At 35.1% G+C, this 19622-nt stretch overlaps 1 protein-coding gene across 1 annotated transcript; it reads left to right on the forward strand.

The window, feature by feature from the left end:
• The first annotated feature begins 6549 nt into the window (after positions 1-6549).
• LOC131900959 (zinc finger protein 595-like) lies at positions 6550-17885 on the forward strand. The gene is made up of 4 exons (XM_059252265.1): positions 6550-6583; positions 7050-7145; positions 16441-16503; positions 16678-17885. Exons 1-4 carry the CDS (start codon positions 6550-6552, stop codon positions 17883-17885), a joined length of 1401 nt encoding a protein of 466 aa, XP_059108248.1.
• The last annotated feature ends 1737 nt before the right edge of the window (positions 17886-19622 follow it).

The raw sequence follows: 19622 nt of genomic DNA on the forward strand, positions 1-19622 counted from the left end.
TGCCTGCAACAATGCTGAACTGTAACCATATCATTTCAGTGTAAGGATATGGAAAATCCTTTAAAAGGGTAGGTGGATGCCCACCTCACTTTCCCTGAATCAGTTTCTCACTTATATGACCATGGTAAGCTATTCTTGCACTGTTTCCTGTATCCTACTACTCCTAACAGCTACAGAAGCAGCACTATGACCTTCACCTCTCAGGGTTTCACCACCAACGCTGGTTGAATCCTCGTCCAGCTTGTTTCAAGTCTTGGGGTTTCAAGGGACTAGTTCCAGGGCTGCAAATGATCAGGGCAGGTGACACTCCATGAACACCTCATTCAGCTCCACAGATATTTGAGATAGGCAAGACAAGAGCTGTGTTGGTACACAGGACTTGAGAGCTTGTGCAGCCACACCTTCCTACCTCCCTAAGACAAGCCTGTCAATCAACTACTAAATACATCTTCCCTCTTGATTCAATCAGATCCTTTTTAATAATGGTGACTCCAGCAGCTGATTGCACACCCTGTTTCCACCAGCAGTGTACACAATAAACTATTCTATTCTGGTCTGAAGGTAGAAACCATGCTACACATACAAATTCTTTTCATTTTAGTTTAATGGATATTCAATTGCATGACTGAAATGGATAATTTTGAAACTCTGAGTTGGTACAGTCATTCAATGTAAGAATTTGTAGCTATAATATAGAGGACAGCAAGGTCACTGCCCTGGAGAACAACAGACTGGGACCAAGGCCACTTGTATAAACATAAAAGATCTTGTTTCAGAAACATTTTTCTAAAAGGCTGGAAGTGCAACAGTTCTAGAATCAATATGCCCTCACAGGGAAAAATCACTCCACACACTTAAGAGATTAATAGAGAAAAATCTCTTCAATTATAGCAAAGGATAACTAGACCGCAACTCACAACTCCAGGGAAGATACCTAGTAAAGAGAACTCTGAGAAAGACACAGGGATTGCCCTACAACAGAGAAATGGATGAGATCTACATTAGCAAACTGGGAGTGAGGGGGATAATGGAGAGCAAGGGTTAGGGGAAAGAGAGCTTAGGGGATAGGGAGGTCTCAACTGGATCAGGAGCTGAGTGGGAGAACAGGGAGGGAGATACCATGATGAATGAAGACCCCAGGGGAATAGGAAGAAGCAGAGTGCTAGACAGGTCCCCAGAAATCCACAAAGATACCTCCACTGTAGACTACTGGCATTGGTCAAGAGAAAGCCCAAACTGACTTACTCTGATGATCGGATGGCTGAACACCCTAACGGTCATGATAAAACTCTCATCCAGTGGCTGATGGAAGCAATTGCAGAGATCCATGGCCAAACCCCAGGTGGAGCTCCAGGAGTACAATCAGTGAGAAAGAGGAGGGGTTATATGAGTAAGAGATATTGAGACTATGACTGGAAAAATCACAGGCACAAATAGCCAAACTAGTGGAAACACATGAACTATGAACCAATAGCTGAGAAGCCCCCATGGAAATGGATCAGGCCCTCTGGATAAGTGAGACAGTCAATTAGCTTGAACCCAGGCAGTAGGACTGGGTCCTCTCCATAGTGCATGAGCTGGCTTTTTGGAACCTAGGGCCTAATTCTGGGACACTATGCTCAGCCTAGTTGAAAGGAGGAGGGGACTGGAACTGCCTCAACTGAATCTACCAGGCTGAGCTGAATCCCAAGGGGAGTCTTTGCCTTGGAGGAGGTGGAAATGGGTGGTGAATTGTGGGGAGGGTGGGTTAGGTGGGAGGAGGGAGGTCAGGGAAATGCATAGCTGATATGTAAAATTAAATTAATTATAAAATTAAAAAAGAAAGGTTAATAAAATGTGTTTCTTTACTGAAAAAAATGAAAAAGAAGGTTATCATACTATATCCTGCCATCAGAATTATGTTTCTTGGATACATGGAACTACTATGAAGGAAATAGTGTGGATTAAAGGGATTTCATGGACTGCATTTTCACCATGAATAAAATCACTGATCTTTATCACCTATCAAAGCAGACAACAATAAATCCAAATTTTAAGTCATTTTCAAAGTTACAAAGCAGGTTGTAAGGGAAAAAAAAGCTCTCTTTTTCTGAGTTCAGTGATGAGATATAGAAGTATTGTTTGATTCTGAATGTTATCTTTTTGGCAACTGTAATTTCATAACTGGTGTGAGATATCTTCTGTAAACAATAACGAGTTCAGATACCTGACAGAACACTGTTCTGTGACAAGATGTTTCAAACACCTGAATCTAATGCCTCACTGATTACTAACTAATTACACAAATAAAAATAAATAGTTTAAAAAGAGATCTATTTGACACCAAAATAATCAAAAACACCACAAACCGTTTATCAAATGGAGAGTTTCTACATTCTGGTCTGCAAAAGCCATAACAAAGCATGAGCTGAGTACATTCTTGTGAAAGTGACTAAGATGAGATTAATCATCCAAATCTAGTCATAAGTTCTGAATCACAGAAAATTGTACAACACAATTGGCTTTTAATCCCTTAAAATAGAGACTTCTACAACAGTGAAAATAATTTAAAGGATTTTAAAAAGACACAATAAATTGAACTGTTATATACTTGGTCGAATTTTGAATTCTTTTTAGTAGGGTATTTGACTGATGGGGGATCTGTTTCATCCTTACACTGAATACATTGATGAAGCAAGAATAGGTATTAGGATGTAATAGTCAAAATTGAGACATAATGTCATTTCAGAAGATACACTCCAGGATTAATATGTTAAATATTTTAAATTGGAAATTCATATTATTGTATTAAGATTTTAAAAGCATATATTTTATATGAAACAATTTACATGTTAAAGAGAATAAAACATGTCATTAGAACATTGACTAAGAAATTTATAAAGGGAACATGATGATAACACAATTATTTTAGTCAATAAATAAAAGAAATTCTATATCACAATATATCCTGGAACACAAAACTGATAATTGAGTGTTGTTAAACTTTAATGTCATAGCCAGGTAAAAACTTTTCTGTGTTTTATTATGCCATGTAATACTGTTAACACATTTATTGTTTGTATGTATGTCAATGTCCAAACAAACACATATAAAAAAAAGAAAAAGAAAAAGAAAAACTATGCATAGGTTGTAGTAATTAAAAACTGAGTATTGAAATTTGAACAACACAATGGAGTTCCTGTGCATCCTTCATTTCTGCACAGAGACATGCATGTCCTGTAGCCCTGTTTCTAGTAAATAGCTTACCTTTATTCAAGAAAAAGACAAAAAAATAAATTTTTGCCTAGTTACTTCCAAATATTAATCGGGTGTTTGAGTAATTACTATGCACTTCATGTAAAAAACAGAGATAAACTGAGTATGTGTGTAGATTTCTACATAGTCAATATCACTTCCAGGGACTGTTCAGTTCATTTCTTTTGAAATTAAGTTAATGAATTCTTGTTTTGCAAAGGAGCCTTAAATATGAAGAGATTTTGCAGCACTCATTACTTTTTAAATTGCCAGCAAAACAATGATGTTAAAGAATGGAATTTAGTTTTCTTCACTAAAATCTTAAAGTATTAGATGATTCCTGAGAACTCACATATTGGAAAGAATACCACCTGGTTCTTCTCATTTTTTTCTACCCATTGTTACTCTGGGTGAAGTAATGTCACTGTGAAAATAAATTTGTGAAAAGATTTAATCTTGAGTCTCATTGCATAATTTCAGAATCTTAGTATTATAAATTTTATCATGGTAACCAATGGGAAAAGTCAGTGGAGACTTCAGAGGGGAATGCATTGCCTTCATGATTCTTGAACACAAGCAACTAGTTTTTTTTTTTTAATCCAGTTGAAGAACTACTTTTGTCTGTGACTACCCCACAGATGCTGTCTGTTATCCTCCATGGAAACCTCATTTTCCTTTAATCACCCACCCCAGAGAAAGAGAATGTGAGGGCTCTTAATGCTTATCAATGTCAGCTGTGCTCAGCCTCAGTTGAAAGGCCAACCTGACTCTGTTAGCTCCAGAACATCAATTTAAAAATGTAGTCAGTCTTTATTTAAGTCAGTCATGTTGTGAGCCAAACAGCCTACCTGCTGGCATGTATGAAAGCAGAACCTTCAGTGTTGTCTACCTCAGGGATATCATGTTGTTCTACATCTCTGTTATAGTACACTGAGGGAGCTTTTTGATCCTGCCTTCCAGTCTCTTAGTGTGGTAGAAAATAAACAAGCCTTTTCTTGCTTTGAAACCCAAAATATTATCAGGAAGGTGAAATTTTGAGATAAATGTTTCTGAGAAGATCCCGAAGGAAAGGAAATGAGTGATGGCTTTTTCTCAGGTAAATGTGTGTATGGAGGTGAGATGTGTTGCCTGTTCACCGACGAATGCTTCTTTTGTGGTGATCCCAAACCTTTACATTACCTCTCAGTTTTAACAAGGCTTTGTTTTTTTTTTTTTCTAATGCGATCATCAAGGTAACATTTTTTTTAAATGCATGTCACAGGTTTGTGTGATCCTTTCCACTGTTTTCTCATTTTATTTTTTCAAAATAAATTATCTGCATTAATGCATAGTATAAACATTTAATATACAAAATTACATGCATTTCCCTGTCCTACTGAAAATGGAATTGAGTCATCTTATATGAATGAGAAAGAAACCATGTTCCCTGTTCCTTTTGCCCAGGGATCTTTTTGCTCAATATAGGCTGTTCTGAGAAAGAGGCACTATGTACAAAGATGGAATGTCTTCCTGTCAATGGATGATGTTTATAATATTATTTCTATGAAAGATATATTGTTTTATATAATAAGTTGAAGAGTTTAAATGTAATACAACCTTCCAAGTAGAATTTGCCAGTCAGATGGTGGTATGAAATTACCCTATTATACTATTTTTCTTCTGTTTACTGTTCTGTTTTTGTGGCTAGATTCAAAGAGTCTATTCCATCATTTCTCTTTGCTAGCTACTAACTTTACAGTGAACTTGCAATGCCCTTCCGTTGTGCTGACACCTGCTAAGAGTCACTCCCCTGGGTGCTGATGCAATATTATATCCTATGGTTATCTAGTACATTTTTTGAAATGAACTGAGGGAGAACTAGTTGGCAAAGTGTACTTATATTTACGTGTATTTCACAAACAATCAAAGTTTCAACAAGGAAACTTTGTGTGGTTGGAATTGAAGTCTCTTCATTAACAACCAAAAGTACTAAACTGAGTGCAGGGATGTCATTATTTAGATACAGCATTTGCAAGTGAATCCACAAGATGCATATTCACTGTTTAACTGTTTAAAATAAACTTAAATGAGAATCTAAACACTGCATAACTGTGAAATGGTGGAATTTTAGAATAAAACCTGGAAACTAAAAGGAATGCCTGATTGGAGACATTGGTGAGGTAATAATTCCAAGCTGTGTCTTGGGTGTAGGTAAGTATATTACTTACCCAGTGTGAGAAATACTTTCAGCTGTGGCTACCCCTCAGATTCCATTCACTATTTCAGATAGAGTTGCCAGTTATTTTCTAAAGAATGATCTCAGGGAATGGAATGTGAGGAAGGGGTCACTACAACTTCTTACGGCTGTGTGATGATGCACTTCAAAATGCCTGTGCACAGTTTAAAGCAAGGCAGTGAAATCTCATACCCAGGTTGTAGAGATTTCCATGATCTGCAGGAATAATGGACCCTCACAAAGCGGGAAAGGAGAAACTAAGTTTACATCTGTTTGTAAAAGTTTATGGTTTCTGCATATCTGCTGTGGCACAAGTCACTGATTGGGGACCTTTTATACCTGCTTTCTGCTTTGTGTGTGCTCTCAGGGAATGCAGGTGCTGCTGCCTTTGCACACAGAATCATGTCAGAAAGGTTAAATTTTAAGATAAACTTTCTGACAGGATCCATAAAGATGGTTAAGGAGAGATAGCATGTTCTCAGAAATATTCAACAAGGATGTGACAGGTTGACATTACCCACATAAATGCTTCATTTGCAAAACTCTCAACCTAAACTATAGTTCCTTGTTGTAAAAAAAAACTATATTTTTTTTTATTATATTCTGAGTATCAGTTATTTATTATCAGTGTCATTTCTGTTCTACATCCTGCTTTCCACTCTTTGTGCCTCTTTTATTTCCCGGTATAACTTTTCAACATGAGTTCATGATCTGAAACATTTATAAATTTTATGATATTAAAGATGAATGTTGAAACTCAATTCCTATTGTGGACAACTTCAGACATTATTTATCCTTGAGAAAAGGTGCATATTTTGTGAATAATTTAGATATTGGGCACTTTGATCCAATGAAAAAGTCACAATATCCTCCCTCTTAATTTGTAACATTTGAAACTTGCATATCAATTACTGATAACACAGCAAGTTCTTTAGTTAAATACTCTTTTCTGGGGCAAATAAAAGACTCAAGCCATCATAAAAAGAAAAATTGAATTTTCACTTCAGAGTCCATTGACTTTCAAGGATGTGGCAATCAGTTTCTCCAAGGAGGAATGGGAATGCCTGGACACTTCTCAGAGGGATTTATACAGAGAGGTCATGCTGGAGAACTACAGCAACCTGGTTTCTGTAGGTGAGAATAAATTCTTTCATCATTGCTGCTTAGCCCTAGAAATGTCTAGCAACATGTATTAGTATTTTGAAATGTTTTCTATCAATGAATTTTAATTATTTCTACATATTGGTGAGTGTAATACAGACTGAAATTTTTCCTATTTTAAAAGGTCTTTTAATTTTGCCTAATACTTCCTTCAATCCAATTTTTTTGCAGGCAGTCAGTAGCATTAATGTTTGAATACAGTTTGATTATAATAGCTTTATTTTTGTAATGGGGTAATATAAGGAAAGTTGAATGTATACAAAATTAACATTATGGATTTCTTAAAAGTCTACAACACATGTCAAGCATGTACTAATAAGAGTCCACTTATGAGTCTTTCTTTATGTAACTTCATATCTACTGATTACAAGCCTGTTATAGATCCCAACTATTTCCACATCATGTTAAGAAATTTTCATATGTCTCTTCTAATTCACAGGCCTTTCTGTGCCAAAACCAGAGCTAGTCACCTGTCTTGAAAAGAACAAAGAACCCTGGATCATGAACATAGGGGAAGTAGAAGGTAGAGACTCAGGTAAGTTGGAAGAAAACTGGTTCATTTGTCAAGTACAAAGAAAGAAACAAATAATGACTTCATTTGGATTAGCCTAGCTCCTAATTAGAAGTGATGCCTGAGAATTTCATTTAGAATTGTGTACTAGGATCAAGCACACAGAGAATTTTACATGATTTTCCCTCATTTATTCAGAATAGTGAGTAGATGAAATTTAGAATGCCAATAGCAATTTGACAATGTCTGTGATGCTTTATTTTGTGTTCCAATAAGTGCCTGGATTTTTTCCTATATGACAGTGATTCTAGTGTTTTTCTGTATTTTTTGAAAATTTTTACAATATTTCTGGATCAATTTATTGTTATTTCTTTTACCTCTTGCATACAATACCTTTCCCACACTCACCTAATGTCCTGATTCCCACATCCCATCTCATTCTCTCTATCAAAGAAATAACAGAAAATATATTAAAAAATTGAAGAAGATTTCTGCTGGCCAACTGTTTCTGAACACAAGGCTTTGAATATGATTGATATGCCCTGGTGTTACGCAATTGAAAAAATGGTTTTCTGATTCCTGGAAGCTAAGGACTGCACATGTTCTTGTCAAAAAGTTGTGACTATTGACCTACTTTCGACTTTACAAGCTGAGATTTTGTCTGTCTTGAGTTTCTGTGGGTTTTGGCCTTGCTGTCACAGACTTGGTAATTATATGGCCATTATTCTTATACTATTTGTGAATTTCTTCCCTAGAGTCATTTACCATTTTTTTGTCTTTATGTTCTCTCTGCATCCATTTATTAATATGTGCCTGAACCCTGATTCAAGGATTAAGATAAAGGAATCCCAGGTATGGATTAGTTCTCCAAAATCTTCACATTAAGCTTCCTTAGGGAAGGATGAGTGATTCACAAATCTAATGGTATAACAATATAGCATTATTTGTTGGCACATGATTTCAAGTTTGAGTATTGGGTACAACGTCATATAGTAAAGACATTTAAATTGTTTTTAGATATACACATGTTTTAACAAGATTCTACAGAAGTACAGTTGTCTATGTTTCTTCAAAGATTTCTCCAGTGGTCCAGAGAGATAAAAATACTTTCCTGCAAATCTGAATTGCAGAGTTCAATCACCAGGACAAAGACAGTGGAACAAGGTTCTCAAACTACCATCCAATCATATACATGCCCATATACATAGAGTCAATAAATATATAAATAAAATTTTAAGATTATCAGGAACAGGCCTATAATCATAGTAAATCCTCTTTGTATTTGCTCTTCTACACTACTCTATCATCACTTTAATGACTTAATACTGTTTTAATTTCTCCTTTTTTTAACGGTGATGTTTACAATTATCCTGTCTGTTGAAAATCACAACATCCCATTTGGCCCCATACTAGCTAACTAAAAACTCTGGAAAACATGGAAACTAAGATCTTAAAAGTTAGCATTCATAAATTTGAGAAAATATGCAGCATTTGTCTTTCTGGATTAAGTTACTTAGTGTAATTCTTCTCAGTTCAATCCATTTACCTACAATATGTATAATATCAAAAACAAATGAGTGAATTTCTTAGCATAGAACCTAACAAAAATAAATCAAATGACATAAATAATTTATCATGTTGCATGTTCTAAAGTTGAACAGGAGGAACAATAAAAAAAATTCAACTTAAAAAAGCCAGATGAATTCAGGGAAGAATCCCTCCAGATAATTAGAGAAAAACTAACACCAATACATTTGCAATTATAAGACAAAATGTAAAATTTCCATTTCAAGAACACATAAAAATAATTGTCTACTAGGATCAAGGTGGCTTCATCAAAGAGATGCTAATGAGAATCAACTTAATCAATACATGTAATACATTAGAAGAACAGTCTATGATAGCCCAAATGATCTCTTCATTAAATTCAGAAAAGGCTTTTGACGAACACACCACTTCATTATAAAATTCAACAGTAGGAGGAGCACATCTACATATAATAGAATACGTTATTGTAAGTAATTACCAACATAAACATTTTATATGGAGAAAGCTCAAAACAGTTCTTCTATAAATGGGAAAATAAAGGATACTCACTCTCTCCATACCTGTTATATGTTATGCTTGAAGACTTATGTGTCAGTCTAAGATGATATGACATTCAAGGGGATACAGGTAGGAAAAGAAATGTCATAGAATCCACATTACACATAATATGTATTTTATACCAGAAAATTTGAACCAAGATTCTTATGCTTGGTGTTAAGTTTACTGCTAGTCTCTCTTTCATCTATTGTACTGACTTTCCTTCCTTCATAACTAAAAATTTTCCCCAAATTTTTGTTTCCCAATTTATAGTGTCCCTCTATCTCAAATCTCTAATCAAAGAATGATAGACACCTATTGAATGCTGTGACAAAGAGAATTGCCATCTGCCATGGGTTATCCCTGTTAGTCCTTATCCAATGCAAAGTAGTGAGGCCTGAAATGATATAATCATTGACAATAAAACTGGACTAACAATCTGAAGTTATATATTTTGTATGTATACTTGAGAAAATATTCACATAAATATGTAACTGTAACAACTATCAACTGGAGGTTATATTATTGATTTGAAGGTATGGGATGAGTTGGAGGAAAAGTGGCAGGGATAATGTTAAAATGAAATTATATAATTATATTTAAAATAATTTACACTTAAAAATGATTTTTGAATTTCACATATAAACTCTGGTTATGATATTTTAGTTTGAAATAGAATTCTACCTTTCAGTCCACTTTGAAAATATAAATTTTATTCAGTATGCCTTTTATTGATGTGGTGCTTTTGGGGGCACAGAGTTTCTCTGTGTAACTGCCCTGGCTGTCTAGTAGCTTGCTCTGTAGTCCAGGCTGGCCAGGAACTCACAGAGATTTGCCTGCCTCAGCCCACAGAGTTCTGAGATTAAAGCCTCTGTGTCCTGAGTGCTGGGACTAAAGGCATGGGCCACCACTGTCCAGCTTGCTTTTTTGTGTTTTTGACTAGAAAATTAGTAGATATCTAAGACTTTTTGCAAAATACAGATTGTAATGCACTCTGGCCCCCATTCTTTGTCTGAATTCAAGTCAGTGAAGAATACTTTAAGAAAAAGTCAGACTGTGATTCACATCGAAGGGCCATCTGGGATTTTTCTATCAGTTAGTTACACTAGGACAGGACATAGTGAGGCCAAGATCAAGGTTTGCTTTGCTGACAACTAGTTTTACAGAGAAGAAACCCATCCATCTTAATGTTGCAAAGGGCAACTTGGCCTAATTGACTCTATTGGCACTTTTTTTTATTATGTAGACATATAATTTACTTTTCTCACCTTTCCTCTTTTTTGAGACAGGGTCTGTAACCATGTAGGCCTGGTTGGCCAGGAACTGAATATGTAGATCAGGATGACCTCATAACCATGGAGAATCACCTGCCTCTGCCTCTGCCTCTGCCTTTCAAATGCTGAGATGAAAGGGAAGTTTTTTATCAATTGAAGATATTCTTAGGCTACTGAAAAATCGAAAGACCTATAGATAGGCTGAGTGTCACTCTATTGGAGAAAAGTTATGTTGTGTCTCAGCATGTTAAGTGTCAGTTCACTTGTTCACATGTAAAATAGTGGTTTGGTTTAATTCAATCTTTGATTATTTTTAAATATAACAAAATTAATTCTTATCAGATAAATCTATCATATTGGAGTCTTACAAGACAAAAAAACCAACAGAACAAAAAAAAGTCAAAGAATAGGCATAATAATCAAAGATCAACTCATTGTCATGCTCAATAATCCCATAAAACCATTAAATCAGAAGTCATAATTTTTACACAGAAAATTTGAATGAACCTGTGCAGTCCCTGTGTTTGTTGCTTCTTTCTCTCTGAGTTCATATGAAATTCCCCCATGTTAATTTAGAGGACCTGGTTTTCTTGATATTTGCCATCCCTGTGGCTCTTACACTATTTCCACCTCCTCTTCTGCAGGGCTGCCTGAGCAATGGAGGGGAGGTATTCGATAGAAAGATCTCATTTAGAGTTGAGTGTTCAAGATCTCTGACTCACTGTAGAATTTCTGGCAGTATGTCTATATATTTTTGTATATTCTTTAGGAGAAATCTTCCCTGATAACATGTAAACAACACACTGACCTATGAGTATTACAGAATGTCATGAGGAGTCATTTTACTGCTACATTTTTCTTTCTTTAGATAAGTAGTATGTTGTAATATCCTAATTCAATGGGCTTTCTAGTATCAAGTTTATGGTCATCTAAGAAACGTCAGGTACGGTATCCATCTAGAGAAATAGCCTTAATTCAAATCAATTATTGGTACTTGCTCCATCAATCTTTGTTCCACCTTTGTCCTAACTTATCTTGCTGGCAGAATACCTTTGAAGATAAAGGCTGTTTGGGCTGAGTTGGCATATGTTTCTGTTTAAAATACAGAAATTGATCTTGTACCAAAAAAAATATGGGTTTATTGCTCTCTATAGGCACTAGGCCTATGTCTTAATTTTCAATGATTTATATCATTATTGTCTTCAGTAATTAAACTTTATTTTCAGTTCACAGAGAGAAAGGGGTAGAACTGGCAAATGCCAGACATGTTTGGGTATATACTTTGGTCCACTTCGCTAACATTCAATTGTTTGGAACACAATTTTTATACTGAAATATGTTTTAGATCATAAGAGAGAGCTATTTTGGACTCTGATTCCCCTATTATTTAGCAATGTTTTTTGATATTTTTTATGTATGTTTCTGGAAGTTCTTACTGAATTTGGTTTCAATGCTACCCCTCAAATGCCCATTAATTTTATCAGTCTCAACCTGTACTCCTGCCTAGAACCCCATCTCTATTCACCCTACGCTATCTACTCATACTTGTTTATTCTATTTCCCTTCCTAAAGCAGATATATCTGTTTCATTTCCCTTGTGCTTCTACAGATTGTAGCTTTGTTATCATTGTCTTCTTGGCTCTTATCCACTAATAAGTGGACCATGAGTGAGTAGAGTCAATAGCAGAATGTCTGATAAATGTCTGGGGATGAGATTGGGACATAGGACATAGGGACATGGATGCAGATTTGATAATGTGCAACTAGTGTCTTTGATTCTCTGGTAAGGATGGCCTCTGTTTGAAGAGAATTGCTGCTGTAGTTTCAAGAAGGAACAAATCAATGAAGTATGAGATAGAAATTTGGATGGGGAAATCTGTGTGATCCATTTTAAATTAGTACAGGAGGGAAGAAATGGCTTCAGAAGTTGTTGTGTTTTCTTCCAGATCTGGGGATGAGTCTTGGGGGATAGATTTAGAAGAGCAGAGAAAAAGAAGAAAATCAGCAATTTTCCTCCCTGCTTCTCTTCCCAGTTTGGTTTCTGGGCCTTCATTTCTTCTAGATTTGGAGTGAGGACAATGTAATCAGGAATAGAAAATAGGTTCAGGGATTGGTTGTGGGATTCTCTGGCATAGGGAAGGATGAGGCTGCTGCTGTTCTGCTACAGAGCTTGGCCTGAATCTGTTACATTGGACTTGAAGAGCCATGGTGAGAGGTGAAGTCCTGGAGTTTACTTCTTACCTGGCAGGAGGGGCTCTGGAGTTCCAGGGAATTCCTGCCAGAGTTGGATGCTGAGATCAAGAAAGGTTGTGAAAAATGGTGTTAGAATTGGAAGATGTGTTTTAAACAATGGAGATGAAATCACAGGCACCAGGGAACCTGCAGCACGCCATTTTATCAAAGCTAAAGATGGTACTGTGGGATTGGATTAAGAAAAGCAAAATTTGAGGTGAAGGTCTGCAGTTAGTATATCTGCAGTTCTGGCTAGAGTTGCCTGTCAGTCTTAAATACTGTTTCCTGTCTCTTGTTTCCCATGGTTGTGCATGTTATGAATCATTTCATATCTTCTAATTCATAAAAAATCCCTTCCCCTCAATTATAGCAGACAGTTTTGCTTACTATAGTAGTCAGTATAGGCCCTTATTCTCTTTAGAAGTGCACTGTCCCTGGCTCTTTTGGTTAGTACCTTCTCCTCTGAAATAAGCTGTTACTCTAATGGGCTTTCCTTTATATGAGATATTTAATTCCCTTTGTCATATTTTATTTTATTTTTTATAATTTATTTAATTTTATTTTATGTGCATTGGTGTGAAGGTATCAGATCTCCTGGAACTGCAGTTACGAACAGCTGTGAGCTGCCATGTGGACGCTAGGAATTGAACCTGGGTCCTCTGGGAAAGCAGCCAGTGTTCTTAACCACTGTGCCATCTCTCCAGCCCCCCTTCTTCATATTTTAATGCTCTTGTTTTGTTTTGTATATTAACTAGGGCTTGCTGTGTGGTATTTCTTTTTATATTTTTGCCTATTTGGTGTTGGAATGTTTCCAGTATCTAAAATGTTATGACTTTCTTGAGTTTGGCAAATTTGTCTTTCATGATCTTGCGGAAGATTTTATCTATGCCATTGAGGTAAGATTCTTATCTTAAACACACACACACACACACACACACACACACACACTATATATATATATATATATATATATATATATATATATATATATATATATATATATATTCATGTTACTATGGTGTTAATCATTACCTGTGTAATCTTTTTAGTTCTATATTTAAATATACAAATATATGTGTCTGTTTCTGATATGCAGTTAAATTACTCTTCTTGTTTTTATTGAGTTTTGATAGTATATTTACTATTTTTCTGTCACTTATAAAGGTTTATCTTGACTTTTCTAATTAGTTTCCTGTTGCAACTTCACTTTAGACTGAGTTCTCATCAATAAATCTATACTGTTTTTTGAATTTTTTTGATGCTGGACTGACTTCATTTATGTCTCTGTGGTCTCCTACATCACTCAGGTTTTTTAGTTTCTCTTCATTAATTTTATTAGGCTGTTTGTCTCTGTCTAATTTAAGCACTTTGACTACTTTAATAGTGTTCATGATAGTTCTTCCATCTTCTGTATCATGGTAATTATGGATTGAAGAATACTTCTATGAGACTGATAGACTTTGGGAGCGGGGGTAAAATGCTAGCTTTATTCTTTATAGTCAATGTGTGATTTTCTATTATTTTGATTAAACACCATTACCAGAAAATGCGTAAAATTAAGAGTTTCATTGGGCTTAAGATACCATGAAAATAAGACTCCATTATGCCATGAGATGAAGTCAAGAGGCAGTAAATGTTGTAGAAAGAACAGATAACATTCAAATGTCAAATTTCAAGCCAGCACCAGAAAGGAAACTAAAGATAGTGTGTAGTTCCTACATTTAAAGGTCCGAACTCAGTCCCACATTTTATGTATTAACACCATACTTCGAGTCAAATAATGTGGCTACATGAAAACAATGTTTAGGGAACATTGTTATTAAAACTATCATGTAGAGTAATCATGTTCTTGTGATCAAAATTGGTCTTGTGAACTTCTTTGTAATTTCTGTGTCTTTTATGCACAATGAAGACTTAACAGGCAACAATAAATACAGGGAAGCTTATATGTGAAGGCTGCATATAGCATGGGTGGTGGGGTGTCAAGTAGGCACAGGGGATGGGCAGAATTACAAGATGGGCATCCCATGGTAAGGGTGAATGTAGGAGTATTCTGGACAGAGATTATCAGTCTAAATATGGGCACATAGGGTAGAATACAGGCTAGAACCATGGATTGGTGAGGAAATGTAGATGAGGGGATATTGTGGAATCACCGGTCTGTAAAATGTATATTGCCAGACTGGGATCAAAAGTGCTGATGATTTGCATGAAGGAGAATTGGGAAGTGTCCTGTGCTCCCTTGCTAGTGATAGAAGAATGTCAGGGCCCTTCATAGTGTTTGTAAGAGTTAGCAGGACAGGTTGTAGTTTCTGTCTTGATCATGTGTTCAGGAAATTACACAGAGTCTGGTGATTATAAATTACTTATGCAACTGTTTTGTGTAGATGAAAGGATATGCTGGCAACAACCTACTTGCTCACTCTTATGGAGGATAGTAATAATACAGAACAGATGGCAGACATGATTGAGCAGGTTCTGGTTTATGCTGTATTTGTGGGAAAAAATGAGTTGGGGTGCAATCCAAGTTGCCCTGTTAAGGAAACGGGAAAGAAGTGGATTTTCACACGGAGGAGTAGAGTCAACAAAAAAAGTGTGATCTCTTGGATTATGATTGTGTAAGCAGAAAGAATCATAGCAGTGAATACAATAGACGTCTTCCTCACGCACATGGCAAGTGGGAGAGAGCTCCAATATTTTTCTGAAATTGTTTTTTATGTTTGCGTGTTACATGACTTTATGAAGGTCAAGTATTACGTGAATTTCTCTCATTTTTCATAAGCAAATTTATTTCTTACACCAAAACTTTGACAACTTCCTATATTACAATCTTGATATATTCCCCAGACAGCTGTCATTTTATGCATTATACTCTCATATAGTTTTCAAATAATTTTACAAATCAAGAGTGTGTTTCTTTTCATTTCTTTCAGCTCTGTCATTTTACCAGACCCAGGAGGTCTCACAACAGAAATACAAACAAGATTCTTTACAGGAAGAAAGAACAGGCTTATTCGAAACTATTGGTCTTGACATGTTACATACAAGGAAGTTCTGGGATTATCATGGTGACAACAGAGAATATGAGTCATGTTATCATGAGAGTGATGTTTATGACAAACATGCCGAAGGCATTATTTATGAAAAACATCAAGAACCTCTGGTGTGTCCAAAGAGATCATACTCTGTGTCAGTTACAAGTTCAGAATCAAATGATTATATGGAAAAATATTCACCCCAAGCATGGGCACCTGGCTATACTCTACATGGATATGTGAAAACTTCACAAGGGGACACACAGTGTAACTCTTCAAAGTCTTTGCAACACTTTTCAAGTGTTGTGCAATTAAATGATATTCCAATAGTCCCTGAAGAAAGGAGTTCTTTAAGCACAGAAAAATATTTGAATTGTCAGCAGTGTGGTATTTCCTATACTCAAAATTCAGTAGAGGTTCCTGAACAATTACTTCCACTATTTGAAAACCTCCACAATTTACATCAACATAAATATTTTAGGAATGAAATGTGGCATAATATGAATCATAAGGATAGAAGTTGTGAAAATTCCAATGTATTTAGTGATGTTGATAATGACCTTGCTAAGTTTTCTTTGGCAAATAATTACCAGAATACTCAGTTTGAAATAGCTTTTAATGGAAAGAACTCATGGACTTACTCTACTAATGATGTAATTCCTAGTAATTCTCACATAAATACTTGTTCAACAGTTAATCATTTTGAAAACCATGAACATCAGAAAGTTTTTCATAAGTACTCAAACACTTCTTTGCAAAAACATGAACATAGCCAAGAGAAGCACAGGACAAGAAAACACCATTACCAAATTCTTAATGAATTCTCAAACTGTATTCAGAATAATGGAACTAGTACTCAAGAAATTTATGAGAGACTCAGAGGTGATGCATGCAAGAAGATAACAATCGAATCCTCAAATCTGGAGATGGATAATATGAAGCATACAGGAATAAAATTTTGCCAGATTAAAGAATGTGATAAATTCTTTGATTTCAATTCAAATATCATTCAGAATGATTCAAGTCACACTGCAGAAAAGAAACCATACAGATGTAATGATTGTGGAAAGTCCTGTAGAAAACTCTCATACCTTCATATTCATCACAGAATCCATATGAGAGAGAACCTTTATAAATGTGATGAATGTGGAAAATCCTTTAGGAAAAGTTCATCCCTTAATGTTCACCACAGAATCCATATAGGAAAGAAACCTTATAAATGTGAAAAATGTGGAAAATTCTTTACTAGGTGCTTATTACTTCATGTTCATCAGAGAATCCATACTGGAGAGAAACCTTATATATGTGATGACTGTGGAAAGTCCTTTAGTAAGTCCTCCAGTCTTCAATGTCATAGGAGAATCCATACTGTAAAGAAACCTTATAAATGTGATGACTGTGGAAAATCCTTTGTTCATTCTTCCAAACTTCAATGTCATAGGAGAATCCATACTGGAGAGAAACATTATAAATGTGATGAATGTGGAAAGTCTTTTGTTAATTCCTCCAAACTTCAATGTCATAGGAGAATACATACTGGAGAGAAACCTTACAAATGTGATGACTGTGGAAAGTCTTTTGTCCGGTCCTCCCATCTTCAATATCATAGGAGAATCCATACTGGAGAGAAACCTTATCAATGTGATGACTGTGGAAAGTACTTTAGAGATGGATCATCTCTTCATGTTCATCAGAGAATCCATACTGGAGAAAAACCTTATAAATGTGATGAATGTGGAAAGTTCTTTGTTCAATTCTCCCATCTTCAATGTCATAGTAGAACCCATACTGGAGAGAAACCTTATAAATGTGATGAATGTGGAAAGTCCTTTGTTAAGTCCTCCCATCTTCAATGTCATAGGAGAATCCATACTGGAGAGAAACCTTATAAATGTGATGAATGTGGAAAGTCCTTTGTCCAGTACTCCAATCTTCATTGTCATAGGAGAATCCATACTGGAGAGAAACCTTATAAATGTGATGAATGTGGAAAGTCCTTTGTTAAGTCCTCCCATCTTCAATGTCATAGGAGAATCCATACTGGAGAGAAACCTTATAAATGTTATGACTGTGCAAAATGCTTTAGGCATGGCTCTTCTCTTCATGTTCATCAGAGAATCCACACTAGAGACAAATGATAGAAATATTAAAAATGTATTGTCTTATACCCTTTGCTTTCTATTAATGTTCATCAGAGAACTCACATCTGAGCCAAGCCTTATAAATGTAAAGAAGGTGAAAATTTCTTAACCAAATCCTCAACACTTCATCTTCCCTGAACTCATTCTAAAGAAAATATTTACAAATATGAAGAATGTGAAAAAAATACTTCTCATGAGCTCTCTCCTTAGAAGACATCAGAAAAAATTATAAGAATCTTAAAAAATTCTATAATAATTATTAAATTTATTTTAGTATCATTATATTTATTCAATAAAATTTCCTTCAAAAATATGTGGAATATACAAAATCTTTGATCAATATTCACTCCTGATTCAATATCACAAACATCACTTTAGGAAGCCCTACCGTTGATGTGAATTTGGAAAAGTTAATTCAGGAGTAGACATTATGCTTATTGAAAAATTTGCTATGGATATTGTTTTATTAATCTATCAACTCATTAATTTCAAGGAGTACTTGTTTGAAAATACTAAAGCAAGAGCAATGTGAAACAAAAATTTTTGCTAATAGATGATTATTGACTACAATAGAAAGTCCAAATGGCTACATAACATTTTTTGCAATTTGTTGATGATATTGTCTTTTGTGTGAGATTATTATATTCTATATATTCTATATCATTATTATATTCCCAGTATTTTAGCTTTTGTACAGTGTATATTAATGATTGTTTTTAACTTCATATTGATTCCCTGTTTTTACAAGCCCAAATAAATATAGTATACTTTCTGTTGATTTTTATTTATTTTGATGAGATGAATCTTCATTTACTGTGAGGATGCCATAATGAAGATTAAATGTTCCAGAAATGACAGTGCTAATAAAAACATATAATTAAAAATAGGTTCTATAGAAAACTGTACCAGTGGAAATAAGCTTATGCAAATAGCAATATTATGAAATTGCAAAGGAAGGAGACAACAAGATTATTTTAAGGAAATTATGTCTCTATTTTCTCATTGAGATAAATTAATGCTTGATCCCCCTGGTTCCTACAATCCTTTTTCTCTCTATTCTAGGAACCCACAAGTCTTAACCAGCAAGCAGGGAGCCTTCATGGAACCAAACTCCACCCTCTACACATATGTAACATATTTGTAGTTTGTCTATTTTTGGAACTCCTTACAATGGGGGGAGGGTCTATTCCTAATTCTTTGGTTGGTTCTTTAGAGCCTATTTCTCTTACTGGATTGTCTTTCTTAGTTAATTACAAGGGGAGGTTCTTAGTCTTACAGCAACTTTATATGCCATGCTTACCCTATGTACGTTGGAGGCTGGCAATTTTCTTATCAGAGACAGAGGGGGAGTGGAATACAGTGTGGAGGGAAACTAGGAAGGTAATTGGAGGAAAGGAGGGAGGGGAACATGTGATCAGGATGTAAAATAATAAATTATTAAATTCTTAGAAGAATAAAGAATACAACCACACAGACAAAAACAAAGAAAAGATGTTGTTTGTATATTGACTACCGATGAGTATCAGTGTAGCTTAGCCATTTTTAAAATTCCTAATATTGTGACATTTTAATACAAGTCTTCATTTTTTATCACCTTAAAGTATAAAAGTATTTTTGTTGCTTTTTCATAAGTATAATTTTGTTCCTGTTATGAATTTTCATGTAAATATCTGATATTTCTAATGATCTGTGATGACCCTTGGTAAAGGGTCTTTGGACCCCCCAAATGAATAT

Source organism: Peromyscus eremicus, unplaced genomic scaffold, assembly GCF_949786415.1.
Source record: "Peromyscus eremicus unplaced genomic scaffold, PerEre_H2_v1 PerEre#2#chrX_unloc_1, whole genome shotgun sequence".
NCBI classification, from domain to species: Eukaryota; Metazoa; Chordata; class Mammalia; order Rodentia; family Cricetidae; genus Peromyscus; species Peromyscus eremicus.